Source organism: Lynx rufus, unplaced genomic scaffold, assembly GCF_022079265.1.
Source record: "Lynx rufus isolate CCGP_SWC_20201006 ecotype Redwood Valley unplaced genomic scaffold, mLynRuf1.p SCAF_2, whole genome shotgun sequence".
Classification (NCBI taxonomy): Eukaryota; Metazoa; Chordata; class Mammalia; order Carnivora; family Felidae; genus Lynx; species Lynx rufus.
The window spans coordinates 203,629,977-203,648,247 of NW_025814834.1; the positions used below are offsets into that span (position 1 = coordinate 203,629,977).

The window sequence follows — 18,271 nt, forward strand, 5'->3', positions numbered from 1 at the left end:
GAGCCGAAGTCAGATGCCCAGCCGACTGAGCCACCCAGGCGCCCCATGAATGCCGTCTTCTAAACTGAGCACAGTGCCTGCCGTAGAGTAGGAGCGCAGCAACTACTTGTGGAATGAATAAGTAAATAGCGAATGAATGAGTTCATGTTGGAATAAGTGCATTTCTTCCCCCTCCCTGTCATAGTCCCTCTGCTCCTGTGTTAACTCCATAGACAGGCCAGCAGAGCCAGTCTTGCAGCCTGAGATAAGGCTGTTGGCGGGTGTCTCCCCTATGACTCCCTTGAGGGGGGGACGAGGGCAGACGGCTGATGCATGGAGCTGGTGAAAGTGCCACACGGAGCCGGACCCAGAATGGGCTCTAAGTACCCACGATCCATGCAGTGCTTCCTGCCCCTGTGGACCCTAGTGCTGGAGGTGGCTCTCATTGTCATCTTCTTCTTTTTCACTTCCTATGACACTTCCTCACAGGATCCAAAGAAGCTCATGGAGACCTATCGAGGTGAGTGTCCAGAGGGGAGGTGGTCACAGAGGCAAGTAGCAGGGACAAGGGAAGAGGAGGTCCGTGATCCTCCGGGGGCCTAGAGGTTCCTTTCCACAAAGTCGTTGAGTAAATAGGTTCCCACACCTTCTTCCGTGGGTTGTGCAAAGACCCAGCCAACAATGTAGGCTCTCCTTTAGGACCAGCGTGGACAACCCCTCTTCCATGAAGCCTTCCTTGATTTGTCAGGGCAGTCCGGGGCCTCCTAGTCTGTATTTACAGAATTCCCTTTGCCAAATGGTCTTTGTAAGTCTCTGCTTCTCTGTCCCCTCCTCCCCTATCTCCTTAACAGCAAGGAATTTCATGTTGTTCGGCTTTTAGTTTTTGTTTCCTGTTTGGGGGTCTCTCTTGTTCATTTCTGTGCCACCCTCCTTTCCGGAGCTTTGGTCTGTTGCCCCTCCTCCACCCCCAGCCTTCTCCTCACTTATTGGCCGGAAGTCTACATTCTGTCTGCAAACCCAGAGCCATAGGTATGGCTGAAGAGGAGTGTAGAATGGTCGTTATTCTACATGCAGCTAAAAATAGTCACAGACTGTGACGAGGACAACTGTCAACAAGACGGGGGTGTCGCTTTTGCTTTTTTAATTTTTAAAAATTATTATTTTTTAAATGTTGTATTTATTTTTGAGAGAGAGAGAGCATGAGCAGGGAAGGGGCAGAGAGCGAGGGGGCAGAAGATCCTAAGGGGCTCCGCGCTGACAGCTGCGAGCCCGATGCAGGGCTCGAACTCAGAAACTGTGAGATCATGACCTGAGCCGAAGTCAGACGCTTAACCGACTGAGTCAGCCAGGTGTCCCTTGATTTTTGCTTTTTTTAAAAAAAATTGAGATCAGTTTCAAGTGATCTCAGGGGGACGATATCTTATCTATGATAATGGATGCGCCTCCTTGAGTGACCTCCCTGAGACAAAGCTGAACCTGCAGTCTGGTTGAGTGCCTGCTTCTTCCTAAGAGATGTGAACTGGCTAGTTAGTTAAAGCAAAGGTAAGGCATCCCGGGGCCTCAGCAGCAGGAGTGGGACAAAGAATTGGGGGGGGGGGGGGCGGGAGGGGGCAGGCAGGGTGGTAGGTGGGGGGAGGGAAGCATCTACACTTCAGGGGCTGCCTAGGGAGGGGCCCTAGGCTTGTTGTACCTAACAAGCAAGGCCTGGGCACAATTTAAATTCATTTCAGTTTACCTTAATTCTTTTCAGTCCAATACAGTGTAATTCAACGCATGCATGCATGCATTCATTCAACCCTGTTATCGTATCCCTAAATGTGGGATTTAGACACATGCCAATCAGAGCTAATATTTCTTGAACTCTCACTATGTACCAGGCACTATTTAAATGCTTTATGTTGAACCCTCACAACAACCCCATGAGGTAGGTATGATTATGATCTCTGTTTTTCATATAAGGAAATTAGGCACATAGATGTTGAAGAGAGGTCACTCAGTAGCGACAGCATAGCAAATTTAAATTTATACAGCCTGGTTTTAGTTTCCATGCACTTAACCATTAGGCTTCACTGCCCCATTCCACAACGAGGTCGAGTCACTTGTCGTATAACCATTGGGTATAGGAGCCAGTATTTAAACTCTCTAGAGTGGCTCCAGGGTCCATGTTCTTCAGCCTTGTGCTGTGCTGCTAGCATAAAGTGTCCTCAGACACTCACTTTCCATAACCAAGATGGGGGTAGGACATGGTAGACCGACTGCTTTGAGTCTGGAGTTTGACCCTCATGCTGCTGACCTAATAGGACGAGTTTGGGTTCAGGTTGTGGCGACATGCACCATATTTACATGTTACAGGCAAAGTACTGCTACGTTAATATCTTTTATACATTATAATAATGCATACACACAAATTAGAAAATTTGAAAGAGGTCAAATGAAATACATAATATTTTCAAATTACGGGTTGTGAGGGTACCAGGACCAGTCAATCTCGAGGCCAGGTCCATTGTTCCCATTACCAAGAAAGAATGTAAATCCATTCCTAGAGTCTTCTTGATAATTTCAAATTCTCTTGGTTGACTTCCTGTCAGATCTAATTAGACTGACTTCTTTTTAACTTTGTGACCAGTAAAGAGTTTGCACAACTCTTTGCCCCTTTTTTTTTTCATACACTTGGCTGCCATTACGGTTTTGCAGGCGTCCGTTCCGTGAAGGTTAGTTGAACTAGAACTAGGTAACCTAATCTGTCAACTCACTTAATCTAATCCAGTCCAGGGGAACAACAATGTTATTCAAACCTGCCAATTCCAAAAAGACATTTTTGAGACAATCAGCAAGAATCCTGTACGATACCCAGGAACTGTTGTTAGTTTTGTTAAGTCTGAGAGCAGCATGCTGGATTTTTTTAAAGGCCCTATCTGCTAGAGAGATATACTGAAATGAGGCAATGTCTGGGGCTTGCTTTATGCCAAAAAAAAAAAAAAAAAGAAAGAAAAAGAAAAGAAAAAAAAGAAAAAGAAAAGAAAGAAAGAAAAAGAAAACAGTGGAAAGGATAGTAAGATTGGCCCCGTGTGACAGTCATCAAAACTGGGATGGGCACATGACATTCATCAAGTGACTCTCTGTTCTTGTATATGCTTAAACTTTTCCATAATCCACAATCAAATTTAAAACAAAAACAAAATGAAATCCTGCCATCCGTTGCAACATGATGAATACAGAGAAACAGATGTCCCCTCTTCCCTGTGGCCCCAAACTCCCCTCAGGCCACCTTCCAAAGCTAGGAGACTAGAAGCTGTCTGACATCCTGAACAGGCAGAGGAGGCTCCTGGGGTAACGTGGATCTTAAATACTCTCAGAAATGCAAACTTCACCCAGGGCCTTTGGAGGAAGAGGCGCCTAGATCAGTGGTTCTCAAAGTGTGGTCCCCAGAGCAGCCACCTCAGCCACGGACACCTCAGGAATTTGTTAGAAATGCAGATTCCCAAGCCCCGTCCATACCTATCCATCAGAAATGTTCGGGGTGGGGCCCAGCAACCTGAGTTTTCCCAAGCAAGCCCTCAAAGTGACTCTTATGCACGTGAAAAGTTTGACAAATGTTGGAGCCAGACGGATTCAAACCCCGCCTCTGCCTCTTCCTAGCTGTGAGACCTTGGGCAAATTATTCACCATCTCTCTGCTTCGTTGCTATCGCATGACAATAGTACTTTCTCCATACGTTGTTGAAAGGATTGGAAGAACAAACACATGTAAAGACTGATTAAACGTATTTGCTTTTATTATTAATACTTTAATTTCTTCTATTTTTTAAATACCATTTTTTAATGTTTACTTATTCTTGAGAGAGAGAGAGAGAGAGAGAGAGAGAGAGATTGCCCAAGCATGAGTGGGGGAGGGGCAGAGAGAGAGGGGGACACAGAGTCCGAAGCAGGCTCCAGGCTCCGGCTGTCAGCACAGAGCCTGACATGGGGCTCGAACTCATGAACTGTGAGATCATGACCTGAGCCGAAGTCGGACGCTTAACCGACTGAGCCACCCAGGCGCCCCAGTTCCTTATACTTTTATAAAAACAAACAAAACTGGAAGGGCAAATATGTTCCCCCGGGAGCCCCTGTGGATCTTCTGGAGCATCTTTTTTTAAAAATTTTTTTTTTTTTAATGTTTATTTATTTTTGAGACAGAGAGAGACAGAGCATGAAGGGGGGAGGGGCAGAGAGAGAGGGAGACACAGAATGGGAAACAGGCTCCAGGCTCTGAGCCATCAGCCCAGAGCCTGACGCGGGGCTCGAACTCACGGACCGCAAGATCGTGACCTGAGCTGAAGTCGGCCGCTTAACCGACTGCGCCACCCAGGCGCCCCTCTTCTGGAGCATCTTCTGAGGTGTGCATTCCCTACACTGGCGACCACCGTCCACACGGCCGGCGATGAGACCAGATGGGCAGGGGCCATGAGGGAGAAGCAAAGAGTCACAACATTCAAGAGACAGCTAGGAGATCAAATGAGCTGTACCCGGTGAAAGTGAAAGGAGCTCAGGATGGCTTTAGACGTGTGGTTGGGTATATGGACGTGCCGATTCCTGAGGTGAGAAGCGGGTTCGTGAAATGAACAACGATATATTCACTCTAGGCTTGGGGTTGAGGCGCCTCTGAGATGCTTAGGGGAAGCAGAGTGTATCAGCTATCCATTGCTGCATAACAGACCACCCCCAAACGTAGTGACTTCAAATGGCCATTTTGATTTGTTAACGGCCATTTCATTTGTTCCCGATTGTGATTAAGTGGTTCAGCGATACGGGTTGGGCCCAGCCGGGTGGTTCTTCTGTCGGTTTCCTAGGCTCTCTCATGCATGTGCGGCCTGGAGGTTTGACTGGGGTGGGACGGCCTCATTCACATGTTTGGCGGGTGATGCTGGCTGGTAGTGCATGTGATGTGGCTCCGTCACCCTAGCCCAGACTTCTTCACATGGTGGCAGAATAGTTACTGCCGTAAAAGAGGGCAAGCCCCGATGAGTGGGTGCTTCTCAAACCTCTGCTTGTCTCGTGTTTACTCATGTCTCATTGGCCAAAGCAAATCACAAGGCCCAACCCAGGGGGGAGGGGCCTATACTGGAAGGCATGATTCCTTCATTGGAACCCATTACTGTAATGATCCATACACAGAGCCTCTTCTAGGACTGCCAGACTGGGGGAACATCCTGGGCCCTGCACTGTGGATACTACCCAACTCCCCCCTTACTCCCCAAAGGGAGGAGAGCCACTAAAAGACACGAGGGGCTTTCCCACTGACATATAAATATGGTACCCCCAAATCCTAGAACGTCCCATGTCTTAGCCTTGGCTGTCCCCTTTGATTGGGAAATCTCTTTTTCTAGTCCCAGAATGCTGTAGGGGTGAAGGTAGGGCGGGAGTAGAGGCTATTCGGGAGCAGAAATCAGCATGGGGCACTATGGGTGGTCCCAGTCTGGGGCTGCCGAGATCTTCCCAGTCAGTAGTGGGGAGAATAGTGCAGAAGTCGAGCCTCCTAAGGGACAGAAGCTGGGTCTGGCTTCAGAGCTCTTGGTGCTGGAGTGCCTGCAGGCCAGAGGAAGGAGCAAAGGCGGGTGGGAACACAGAGCTAGGATCACAGAGGCAGCCAGGCCAGAGGAGGGGGGGAAGAGTCTTGCCCAAAGTCACACAGCTAACGAGTGGTAGGCACAGGATACGTGATTTGCGCGAACCGGCGAAAATGTTCGTGACAATCCTCTGAGCAGGCACCATTGTCTCATACCCATCTTACAGATTAGGCAGCTGGGACACAGAGGTAGAGCCAGTCCCTGGACCCTGACAACCTGACTCAGTCCATACTCTTCACCATTACACTATGTGTGCTATACGGAGAGGCACGACGTGTGGTGGTTAAACCCAGATGGTCCAGATTCAGATTGCTCACCATTTGCTAGCTGTGTGACCTGGGCTAGTTACAGCACCTCTCTGTGCCTCCCTTTCCCTATATGTAAAATGTGGGTAACAAATAGGACGTACTGCGCCAAGTTGCTGTCGGTTAAAGCTGTCAGGCCCTTAGAAGGGGGCCTGGTGTGGGGGGGCGCACCACATACGTGGCTGCTGTCACAATGCTGGTAACAAGTGCCTCGTCTCAACACTGGCCTCTCAGGCTAGACCCTTTCTGCAAGCCATGGGGCTTTCATAAAATTCTCCGGAGGCCTGTCTTAGACTGTAAAATTCCCCTCTGGGGCCCAGTCACGGGGGCCCCTGTCGCACATCCACTCCTTATCACCCCTGAACACCTTAGAGGCCATTAGCTTATCAGCCCAGCAGCCGACGTGGGGTGCAGCGCCGGCTCTGAGAGGTGGAGGCTGGCACCACTGGGGATGCTCTGAGCTGGGACCTGGCCCTGAAGTGGGGGTCCGGATGATGAGACCTAGGAAGAATCAGAGAGGGGCCTGGGAGACCAGGAGAAGAAGCAGGAGAGTGCAGGGAGCGGAAAGGCCTGAATTCTAATGTCATGGACTGATTCATTTAGGGTGAATGGGCTCTGTCGACAGCTCCCAGAAACTGCCACCCTGACTTTATCCCGCTGGGTGGAGTACAGCTCCTCCCTTAGGGACAGTGTGGGGCCTTGGGGAGGAAGGCCCCGAGCTCCTACACCGGGCAGCGGTGGGGACGGTAGCTGTGCCTGATAAAGCCCCCCCACCCGAGATCCTCTGACTTCCTCCTCCTTAGGGCCCCGCCTCTGCCCTATCCCGGTCACCCTCCTCTCCCCACCCATCGATCCTCTCCTCAGAATATGCCAGAGTTGGGGCGCCTGGGTGGCTCAGTCGGTTAAGCGTCCGACTTCGGCTCAGGTCGTGATCTCACGGCTCGTGGGTTCGAGCCCCTCGTCGGGCTCTGTGCTGACAGCTCAGAGCCTGGAGCCTGCTCCGGGTTCTTGTGTCCCTCTCTCGCTCTGCCCCTCCCCCACTCATGCTCTCTCTCTCTCTCTCTCTCTCTCTCAAAAATAAACATTAAATATTAAAAAAAAAAAAAAGAATATGCCAGAGTTATAAGGGCCTTAGAGAGTACCAAGTCCAACACCTACATGTTTACGGAGAGAGAAATTGAGGCCCAAAAGAGGACAAGGCCCTTGCCTGAGGTCCCTTAGTGAGGTGGGGGTGGACAAGAGCGAGAAACAGCCCAGCCCGGTTAAAGAGCACCATACCTGGGGGTCAGAGCTTGGTTCTGCTGCCAGCATGCTCTGTGGCCTTGAGGAGGTCACAGGCTCTCTCTGGTCTGCTTCTACACAAATGAAAGGGTCTCCCGACTCATGGAATCTTCAGTAAGTCTGGACCCTATGCATTTAGAGTTGCTGCTAAATGGCACACGGGTTGGGCTTAACAGCAGTCTTTAAGACAAGATTAAATTTGAATGCTGAAAGCGGGGTGTCCGATCTCTAGTTGGCCACAGGCCCTTTCATCCATACGGTTTCCTGCTTGGGTCCTGAAGGAATTTGAGCGCTCCCAAGAGGAACGCCCTGTACAACATGTGCCCTGTCACCTCCATTCCCAAGAGTGTGTCAACAGGAGACTGAAATGTTGCCTGCACCCTTCTCTCCCCCCATGTCAGGGGAGAAGGGGCAAAAAGTTGAATCAATGCCCTTTCTCACCTACTCCCCAAGTTCCCAGACCCTTTGGGGTCCTCAGGGGTCTCCAACATCCTGGTGTGATCGGATTGTTTGGGGACACGTTAACACCCACCCAAGTTTGATGTGTACGACCCTAGGTCTACGCATTTCTCACTGAAAGTGGGTTTAAATGTAACTCGAAGGGGCTTTCTGAGACTTTGGAGAGTTCTGGAAACGAGTGCTTCCTCGTTGTCATCAGGGCCAGGGCTCGAGGCCCGCAGAGAGCAGGTGGGTTCTGGTAACCGTGATGGTGAAGAGAATGACGGCGGTGCTGGTGAATCGCCACCACTTACGGAGTGCCAAGCACTGGAACAAAATATCACTTCCTTCAGCTCTCCCGCCCCCTCGGAGGTGGGTATAATGGCCCTTATTTAGCTGATGAGGAAGGTACGGCACCTCCGAGGGCACAGAGCTATGAGGTTGAAGCATATATAAAATGCCATTTTTATAGGTCAAAAATGGCCAAATGTTGGCAGTTTTAATACGGTTTAACCTAACGGGGAATGACAGAACTGGGACCAAACAGAAGTGTCTAAACTTGAAGGCTGTGCTTTCTTTGGTGTGTGTGCGTGTGTTGTTTTGTTTTTGTTCACTGTCTAAGTGCTGGTTGTAGAAAATTTAAACACAGAAAAAGAAAAGAAAAAAAAAAAAAGTAAAACTCTCTCCAAACCAGAGGATAATATTCATCGGGGGAAAAGTTCTTGCAAGTTCTCTCCCTGGGTATTTATACATGTGAAATACTCGGTGTTTGTTGATCAAACGTCTTTCTGTCCTGAGTGATGGTGGGCATTATAGCATCGGACTCTGGGGACCCGACGAGGGGTGTGATCGTTTTTCCCATTGAGCGGGTGAGAAAACTGAGAGCAGATAGTGTGGTGGGTGAAGGCACAGGCTTCACGGCAGATCATCTAGGTTTAAATCTGGCTGTACGAGCTGGGGTGAGTTACTTCACTCCTCCGTGGCTCAGCCTTCACATCCGTGATGTGGTGATAAGAACAGCACCCGCCTTGGAAGGTGGTTGTACGAAATAAGTGAGATGGTCTGTGTGAGCTGATTAAAATCCTGGCTGGCTCAGTCCGGAGAGCGTGGGATTCTTGATCTCAGGGTCATGAGTTCGAGCCCCGCGTTGGGCAGAGAGATTACTTAGAAAAATAAAGTAAATAAAAGAGTGTTGCCATATGGGAAACACTTAATGCATGTAGGCTGCTACTGAAGTTCAGAGACATTACACAACTAGCTTAAGCCGCACAGCTGGAAACTGCTAGAGCCCTGATTTGAACCCACGTTTGTCAAGCTGCGAACCAGTTTTCAAGCTTGGAAGTAAATACAAGGGTCCACCCTTTTCCTTTTGCTGGACCTCTCCCTGCCATTAGACAAGTCTCTTGCGCTCACCTGCCCCAGCAGCCCTTGAGCAGGGTCCAAGGCTGAAAAAAGGTGAGGGTCACTCAGAAGGCCCCGGTGCTTTCTGCCCGAACACTGGGTCCCTCCCAGCAAGGGACAAAGGGAGAGAGCTGTTTTCCGAAAGGATAATCTGGTTCTTATCAACAGAACTTCGGGACCTGCTTCTGCCCCCTCTTTTCTGGGCCAGGTCACTGGCTTCTGTGGCCTTATTTTCTTTCTTTTTTTAAAAAAAATGTTTTTAATGTTCATTTATTTTTGAGAGAGAGAGAAAGAGACACAGAGCACAACTGGGGGAGCGGCAGAGAGAGTGGGGGAAACACAGAATCCGAAGCAGATTCCAGGCTCTGAGCTGTCAGCGGATGAGCTGTCAGAGCCCAGTGCAGGGCTGGAACCCATGAACCGTGAGATCATGACCTGAGTCAAAGTCAGATGCTTAACCAACTGAGCCACCCAGGTGCCCCGTGTGGCCTTATTTTCTCACGTACATGATCAGGAGGTTGAATCTGATCCTCCATAGCAGCGGTAATTACCTTCATTGAATGTCAACCGTGTGCCAAGCATCGATCCAGATGTTTTACACATGTTCATTCCATTGAGTTTAGTAATAATAATTGCTACATTTACTGAGCACTTACTATGGGCCAGGCCCTGCCTTTGTGCCTACCCAGCATTAGCTCATCGAATCTTTGCCTCAGCCCTGCCTGCTATGTATTTTCCCCATGATTCAGATGAGAAGACTGAGGCTCAAAGAGCCAAAGCAACTTGCCCAAGCACTCTTTAATGGTCCCTTCCAGCCACCACCCTGCAAATTCACACGGAATGTAGGTACATTCTAATTCCGTAAGTTCTGTAAATTCCAATTTCATACAACTTTCCGTCTCACCTGCCTCCCTTTCTCCTTCTCCATATCTGCTCCTGGGCAGTCCTGCAGGATGTTACCATCATGGTGGCCCTTGGCTTTGGCTTCATCAACTCGTCTTTGCGGAGATACGGCTGGAGCAGCGTGGCCTTCAACCTCTTCTTGCTGGCCCTGGCCGTGCAGTGGGCAGTCCTACTGGATGGGTTCCTGGAGCAGCTCTCCCCTAAGAAGGTGGTCATCAAACTGTCCAGGTAACCAGACAGTGGCTGGATCATTTTGTGGATCCTTGAGGTATGGGGCCCAAGAGGGCTGGTTCTAGAATAGCTGGGATGTCCCCTTGAAGCCATGCGATATTGGGATATACCCTCACAAATTATCCACTCTTTATCTAAAATTCAAATTGGGGGCGCCTGGGTGGCTCAGTCGGTTGAGCGTCCGACTTCAGCTCAGGTCACGATCTCACGGTCCGTGAGTTCGAGCCCCGCGTCGGGCTCTGGGCTGATGGCTCAGAGCCTGGAGCCTGCTTCCGATTCTGTGTCTCCCTCTCTCTCTGCCCCTCCCCCGTTCAGGCTCTGTCTCTCTGTGTCTCAAAAATAAATAAACGTTAAAAAAAATTAAAAAAAAATAAAATTCAAATTGAACTAGGAATCCTGTATTTTCTCTGACAACGCCGGGCTCAGATCTACAGCCCTCCCCAAGTCCTTTCTTTATTATTGACTGTGATTTTGTAAAGTTACACAAGCAGCATGGGTTCAAAGAAAAATGAATAGAGATTACAGAAAAAAAAAAAAGAAATATCACAGTCTCTTGAAAATAAAAAAGTACTGCTAGTCCTCAAATGTTGGTGAGCAAGAAATAGCCACGCCTTTCAATTAAGGTTGATCCATTTGGCTGTATTTATATGAAACTCTTAGAAGTAGCAAAATGACCCATGTTGCTAGGAGTCAGAATAATGGTTACATGGGGAATGCGATGATTACTGAATAGGAAGGAGCAGTCGGTAGAGCATGCAAACCTTCATCTCGGCGGCATGAGTTCAAGGTCCACGTTGGGCATGGTGCCGAGCCCCCCGCCAAAAAAAAGACAAAAAATTTTTTAAAATTAAAAAAGCCGTTAGCCCATGACAGGAGAAACTAGGTAGAATTTACCTTGAAAATTGGTTTTTGGTTTTCTCCACCTCTGAATCTCTGTCCTGCCCAGATGATGATGGTAAATCCCATCTTGGGGGACCTGTCAGCTCTCCAGGCCACTCCATCCTCCTCTCTGAAGCCCTGCATCTCTGAGCACCGCTGTTGAACATCTCCCCGTGAGCCAAACACTGTACCAGGCAGTGCACAAACATGGCTTCGTTTAACCCTTCCAGCAGCGGGCTAACTGGTGTGCAGGCTCCGAGAGCATAAGGCACTTACCAAGGGTCACACAGTTAAGGGGTGGAAAATGGCTTTAGCTTTTAACTATCCGTATGCAGCCCTTCCCACACACTCCAGGGTGGTCAGAACATGAAACATACAGAGCCCGGTCGGTTCTCTACTGACCCTGGTAAAAACCTCCACATTTTTTTCTTCTAACAAGTTTTAGGCTAATCCCCACGGGGATTCAATCTGTCCCCGCCCCATCCCCCCAAGAAACACCTGGGAAGAGGCAAAGGGCACTCTCCGGAGGAGCTCTGACAGCGGTGGCCCTGGTCTGGCGTTTCTGCTGCCTTGGCTTAAGGTCACACAAACCTTCAGCCTCCTGCACCTACTGTCCAGGCATCTCTGGGCTGCTCCTTCTAAGGTCCCCCGCCCACAGGGACCAACTTGTTCTTGACTCAATCCAGGAAGACAAGAAGAGGCCCTTTGCAGCCTGAGTGAACTCCCCTGCCCCGCCTCTGACCGCTTGGATCCTCCCAGCTGTGACCCCCTCCCCCCCCCCCCCCTACTGGGACTGGCTTCCCAGATTGGAACAGAGAGCTTCTTCCCGACCTTTCCAGGGGCTGGGCTGGTGCAGGGGACGGGGCCAGGCTTGCCTCCGGTACAGCGCCCTCCCCTTCCCCCTCGGCCTCCCCTGCGCTGTGCAGCCTGACTTGGCACTGAGTTGCTTTGAGTCACCGATGACCAGTCCCTTCAGGGCAGGGGCCTGTCCCACTCAGCTTTGTCCTTTGTTTTCCTCACGTAGTGAAGACTTAGTAAATGGTTACTGGAACAAAATGAAAATAAAAAGAACCCTGAAAGTTGTGATATTTTTAATGCTGTATTTTGAAAGGTTCAGGAGGCCTCCACCGGAGGATAGTGGTGATAACCAACCCTCTTATTGTGCTTGAAATATATCAACTCAGTTTACCCTTAGAATAGCCTCATAGGCCTTGCCTCCACCTTATAGGCGAGGACACAGAAGCACAGAGTGGTTCAGTGATTTGCCCAAGGTCACACAGCCAGGATTCCAACCTAAGCTGGCTGGACTGGAGACGGCACTCCTAAACACTGTACTTCCCAGTCTCGACACCTCCCCGGTGCCAACTGGCCCCTGGGGTCTGGCATCCCACCACTGGCACATGGCCTCTTGAATCAGGCCCTTGCCAGTTAAATGAGTGCTCACCCAAAAGACATAACACGGCCAGTCGTGGTGAAACTTTGAGTAACTCCGGTTCTAAATAATTCCTGATCCCTGTGAGACTCCTTCCCAGGCCCTTGGTCCTCTCCTGATCTTCCCTCTGAAGTCCTTGAGCCTTAAGCAAGACACTATGTTGGCAGCAAATGCCGAGGAGGCTGTGTCCAGACTTCAGAGCACAGGCTTTGGACCCAGGCCAGCTGGGTTTGAGCCTCAACTTTTGTTGTTAACTAGCTTTATGGCCCAAAGAGTCACCTCTTCTAGTCTCAGTGTCCTGTTCTGTAATGTGAAGGTACTGACTGGTACCCTAGCATCGTTTACCGAAGGCCACTTAGAAGATGAAAACTTATTTACTTATTTATTTTAAAGGTTTATTTGAGAGCGAGCGAGTAGGGGAGGGGCAGAGAGAGGGAGAGAGAGAATCCCAAGTAGGCTCCACACTGCCAGCACAGATCATGACCTGAGTTGAAATAAAAAATTGGACGCTTACCTGACTGAGCCATCCAGGTACGCCAGATTAAAATTTAAATGAGGGGGTGTAGTCGCAAGGCTGTTATACATAATGCTTAACAAATTATGTTATTTTGTACTGATGGTGGTTGGTGGTAGCATTAGGGAGGGGAGGGAGTCTCTGAGCAAGGTGCCCAGAGGAGGGTGGGTTGGTTTAACCACCATGGATTGTTCTGCTTAGTGCCGCCTCCCCCCGGAAGCCCTCCCTGATGAACCCAGTCCACACTGCTCTCTCCCTCCAGTGAGCCACCCCCCTAGCCACATGATATCATGGATAGTCTTTGTGGACAGACTCACAGTGTCAGCCCCATCTCTTCAGCTGGATCATAAGTACCTTGAAAACAAGTTGTTTTCTCCTCTTGAATCCCCACACTGAGCTTGCTCATTTGTCAAGGCAAGGACGGAATCAGCAATAGTGCTAACAATGCAGGCTTCTACTCCCGAGTTAGTCCTTTGTGCCAATCGCGGTGCTAGACACATGCACAAATTTTCCTTCTAATCCCCACAGCACTACCATGAGATAAGTATCATCATCGGTGATATTTTACAGAGGAAGGAACAGGCTCAGTGAGATTAAAGAGCTGCTCAAATGGAAAAGCTGGGACTGGAAGCCAGGCTTGTCCTACTTCTAAACCCAGGCTCCACTACCAAGGAGAGGGTGGCGGGTGCTTGAATGACAGGCAGGCCAACAGGTGAAGAGCGCCCTCTATTGAGCATCTTTGCGAGATGAAGGCAGAAGAGAAGCTGGGGGAGCAGCGCTCCAGTTGTCAGACCCCAGAAGGGGGCCCTGAGGGAACAATCAGCCCCTGTAACTCACGACGACATTCCTACAAGAAATTCCTACATCGTGAATCGGAGTGTCCTCAGCAGGGATGAGTATGTGTGGATCAATTTCTCAGATATTGATGCCCCCCTGATGGGGGAAGGAGCCCAAGGCGACCCTAGATGGGGCATCATCAGTCCTCGTGTGGGTGGAATCTTGTCTTCTTGTTCTCCTATTGAGTCCTCAGCTTCTTTTTTTTTTTTTTTAATTTTTTTTTTCAACGTTTATTTATTTTTGGGACAGAGAGAGACAGAGCATGAACGGGGGAGGGACAGAGAGAGAGGGAGACACAGAATCGGAAACAGGCTCCAGGCTCTGAGCCATCAGCCCAGAGCCCGACGCGGGGCTCGAACCCACGGACCGCGAGATCGTGACCTGGCTGAAGTCGGACGCTTAACCGACTGCGCCACCCAGGCGCCCCGAGTCCTCAGCTTCTTAAACAGCACCAGGCTGGTTGAACGAGGGAATAAGTGAATGCATGAATGAGAGGATTCTTTTCAGTCATCTCTCTCTCTCCCCCAGTATTAAGCTGGCCACCATGAGCGCCATGTCTGTGCTCATTTCAGCGGGTGCCGTTCTAGGCAAGACCAACCTGGTGCAGCTGGTGCTGATGGCACTGGTGGAGGTGACAGCCTTTGATGTCATGAGGATGATCCAAAGGAAGTACTTCATTGTGAGTAACAGCGCTGCGAGGAGGGGACTTCGGGGAGGACGGGTCAGGAGGTGTGTGGGGTGCGGAACACCACCTCCATTTGGTGGGTTTTCTGGGATTAAAACAAAATACAGGCCAAGAGGGGGGTCCAAAGTGTGGTCTATGCTAAACGTTTAAACACAGCAACCTAATGGCTTTAACCAGAGATGGTACAGTTGCTGGTGATGACAGGTCTAAGGTTTGACAGGGGATGTGGGTGACGGAAGTGTAATGCAGGAGGAGAAAGATATTAGAAGAAAAAGGATCAAGGAACAGATAGAGGGAGTTGGATGGACCAAGATGATGACCTGGGGGAGTGATGGAGAGAAAGACTGTAAGGCAGGTGCTGAAATCCTCAGCGACCACGAGGCAGGTAGATAATCAGCAAGGAGCATAGCGTCCGCTGGCAGGTCTTTTCAAGGGAGCTGGAGACATTTGGGGAGGGAAAAGGAACAGTTTAGATTGGAAATTTAGATAGGAAGTTCTTACTATTTATTAATTTTTGGTTCTCCCCATCTGTCTATAGGACTTCATTTTAACCCCTACTTCAGTGTATATTTCCTATAAATAAGGGCATTCTATTACATAACGGTTGTTCAATTAACAAACTTTGGAAATTTACATTAACACAATATTATCTTATTCAAATTTCACCAATTTTCCCAATAACATCCTGTTACAGCAAAGTTTAAAAAATATAAATATATATATATATAAAGTTTACATATATATAAAGTTTAAAGTTTATATAAATATAAATATATAGTTTATATATATAAAGTTTAATATATATATAAAATATAAAGTTTAGTTTATATAAATATAAATATATAAATATATATAATATTATATATAAAGTTTGAAAAGTTTATATACATAAAGTTAAAAATATATAAATATTATATTTTTTTCTTTTGGGTCCATGATCACACTTTCCATTCATTTCTCATGTCTCCTTAAACTTCTTTGATCTGGAACAGCTTCTCAGTCTTTCTCTCTCATGAACTGGACATATTTTGAGGTTATAAACCATTTATTTTGGAAGGCAGCTATGTTCACCACTATATCACCAATACTGCACCTAAGCCAGTTATTTTGTCGAATGTGGCTTTGTGTAGTGTTTCCTCATGATTAGTTGAAGAATATGCATTTTTGGCAGAAATTACACAGAAGCGATGTTATGTCCTACTCACTGCGAAGAATCAAGAGACACATGCTGTCAATTTGTCCCATTACTGAGGATGTTAACTCTGATCACCTGTTAAGATGATGTCTGCCGGGCTCTTTCACTGCAAAGTTACTGTTTTCCCCTTTATAATTAATAAACATCTTGTGGGAACATAATACCCTGTTTCTTATCATGTTTTTCACACACTGATTTTAGCATGTTGATTTTTTTTTTTTTGCTGAAACAGCACAATGATTGCCAGTATTTTTTTTAAAATACTTTATTTTTAAGTAATCTGTTTACTTAAATTGTGTATTACTTAAATAATCTCTATTTAGAGATCTCTAATCTCTAAACCCCAAGCTGGGGCTCATACTTATAACCCCAAGATCAAGAATCACATACTCTACCAACTGAGCCAGCCAGGCGCCGCCCCCCGCCCCCGTATTGTTTTTTCCGATTCCATCTTCCCTTCCACATTCATTAGTTACCGTTCTGCTGTAAGAAAGAACTTTCTCTTCTTCTCCATTCATGCTTTTATTTGCTTGTTTATTTATTTAGATCACTATGGGCTCAGGGATTCACCCAGGCATACTTCCATTTTCTGCTGCTTCTCTCTGCTTACTACAAGGATTAATTCCCACCCCTTACTTTCTTTTTTTTTTTTTTTTTTCAACGTTTATTTATTTTTGGGACAGAGAGAGACAGAGCATGAACGGGGGAGGGGCAGAGAGAGAGGGAGACACAGAATCGGAAACAGGCTCCAGGCTCCGAGCCATCAGCCCAGAGCCCGACGCGGGGCTCGAACTCACGGACCGCGAGATCGTGACCTGGCTGAAGTCGGACGTTTAACCGACTGCGCCACCCAGGCGCCCCTCCACCCCTTACTTTCAAGGAAGAAAATTGCACTGGAGCTTTTTTACACAAAACGAAGGGAATTTAACATAAGGACCACCAAGGGCAAGGGGTGGCAGCCAGTCTCAGGACTGGAACCAGATCTGAGGAGTCTTTAAGACCCCAGGCAGTTCACGCTCTCCATCTCTGGGTTCTGTTCCTCCCTGTACATCCAACTTCTGTGCACATCAGCTTTCTCTTCGGTGGAGACCACGTATCTCTCCTACCGCTCTTGTTCATGCGCCTCTAAGGCCCAGATCCTACAGGAAACAGCTCTCTTTGCTCTCAGCTAGTCCCAGGTCTATGGTCCAGTAAGATAGAATCTGATTGGCTCCCGCGGCCACATGTCTACTCTGGGCCAATCAACTGCAGCCAGCGTAGGCGGCCACAGAGTAAACACGTGGCTAGTCAAGAGAAGGGGTAAATTCCCAGAGCTGCAAGGCGCGTTGTGTGCCGTTCTTTGTAAACCTGTGCCTGCTTTGCCAGGGTCCTCGTAATGATTGTTTTAAAAGGCCGCAGTTTTTCAAAGCCATCTCCTCTCTTCTCTGCGGCTTTGAATCGCTAGTTGCGATGGTGCACAGGAGGATTTAGTACTGATTTTGAGAGGTGGCCGCTTCACCTCGGAACTTCAGTTCAGCCTGGGTTCTTGAGTGGAAAGACTCAGGAGGAAACCAGAGGCAGCAACCAGAGCTGTTTCAGTGGAGGCAACTCGAGAAATGGGTACAGTATTCCACGCCAACAATCCCCACTTGTGGTTCCTGGACTCCTGGGGGACCTCACACAGTTTTTACAAGGGACTATCACAGACTTTCGTTTTCATGTGTAAGTGAAATGTGTGAAGGTATCCTTCCCGTTCACTTGTTCATTTCACGTGTCTATTCCATGTCTATTATGTACCGGATGTCTTTTAGGCAATGCAACTGTTGGGGACCTTCCATTCCAGAGGGAAAGGCTGCCAATAAACCATCATATAGGCAAACGGTATCGCGTGTTAGAGAGTGTTAAGTACTACAGAGAAAAAATAAAATGGGAAAGGAGATATGAAGAGTTGAAAGAGGGATAAAATGTTAACAAGGTGGCCAGGGAAAGCTTCCCTGAGTAAAAAAAAAAAAAAAAAAAAATTGAGTAGAGACATGAAGGCAGCAAGTGTACAAGCCACGTGGGTGTCTGCGTATAAGGGCAGGTCAAGGGCAGGGCGGTGGGAGTGGCCTGCCTCTTCCAGGAGTATTTTATTGCCCACGCTGTTTAGAATTGTTGGCACGTGGTGATAATAAAAAGACAGGCTTTTAATTGCTTTTACTATTGTTTTAAATTCTCTCCAGACAATGCACCCCCTGCCTGCCTGCACCCATGGTGGCTCACTCCTTTCACCTGGCATTCCAGGCATTGGAAAAGCCAGTGTGAAGTGGGACTGCCATGGGAGCATATCTGTGGGTTTGAGAAAGAGTGAGAGTGTGTCAGGAGTGGAGCAGGAGGTGAAGCCGGGGAGGTTAGGGAGCGAGCAAGTCACAGAGGGTTCTATAGGTCAGAGCAAGAATGTGGATGTGGACATTGAGCGAGACAGGAACCATTGGAAGATTCTGAACAGAGATGGCCATGCGCTGACTGAGATGTTCACAGGGTCGCTCTGGCTGCCATGTGGAGAGGAGTCAGTAGGGGGACGGTGATTATTGCAATAATTGGGGGTAGCGGTGATGGTGGGGC

At 48.4% G+C, this 18,271-nt stretch overlaps 1 protein-coding gene across 3 annotated transcripts in view; it reads left to right on the forward strand.

The window, feature by feature from the left end:
* The first annotated feature begins 219 nt into the window (after nucleotides 1-219).
* LOC124515798 (RH-like protein) overlaps nucleotides 220-18,271 on the forward strand; it is a 37,225-nt gene continuing 19,173 nt past the window's right edge. For 2 of the 3 annotated variants that reach the window (XM_047084818.1, XM_047084816.1), the window contains exons 1-3: nucleotides 220-499; nucleotides 9,957-10,143; nucleotides 14,337-14,487. In XM_047084818.1, the coding sequence (XP_046940774.1) occupies nucleotides 313-499; nucleotides 9,957-10,143; nucleotides 14,337-14,487 (525 nt within the window). In that variant the 5' untranslated portion in view covers nucleotides 220-312. The remainder of the gene's footprint in view (nucleotides 500-9,956; nucleotides 10,144-14,336; nucleotides 14,488-18,271) is intronic. The other variant, XM_047084817.1, reaches the window with a different exon arrangement.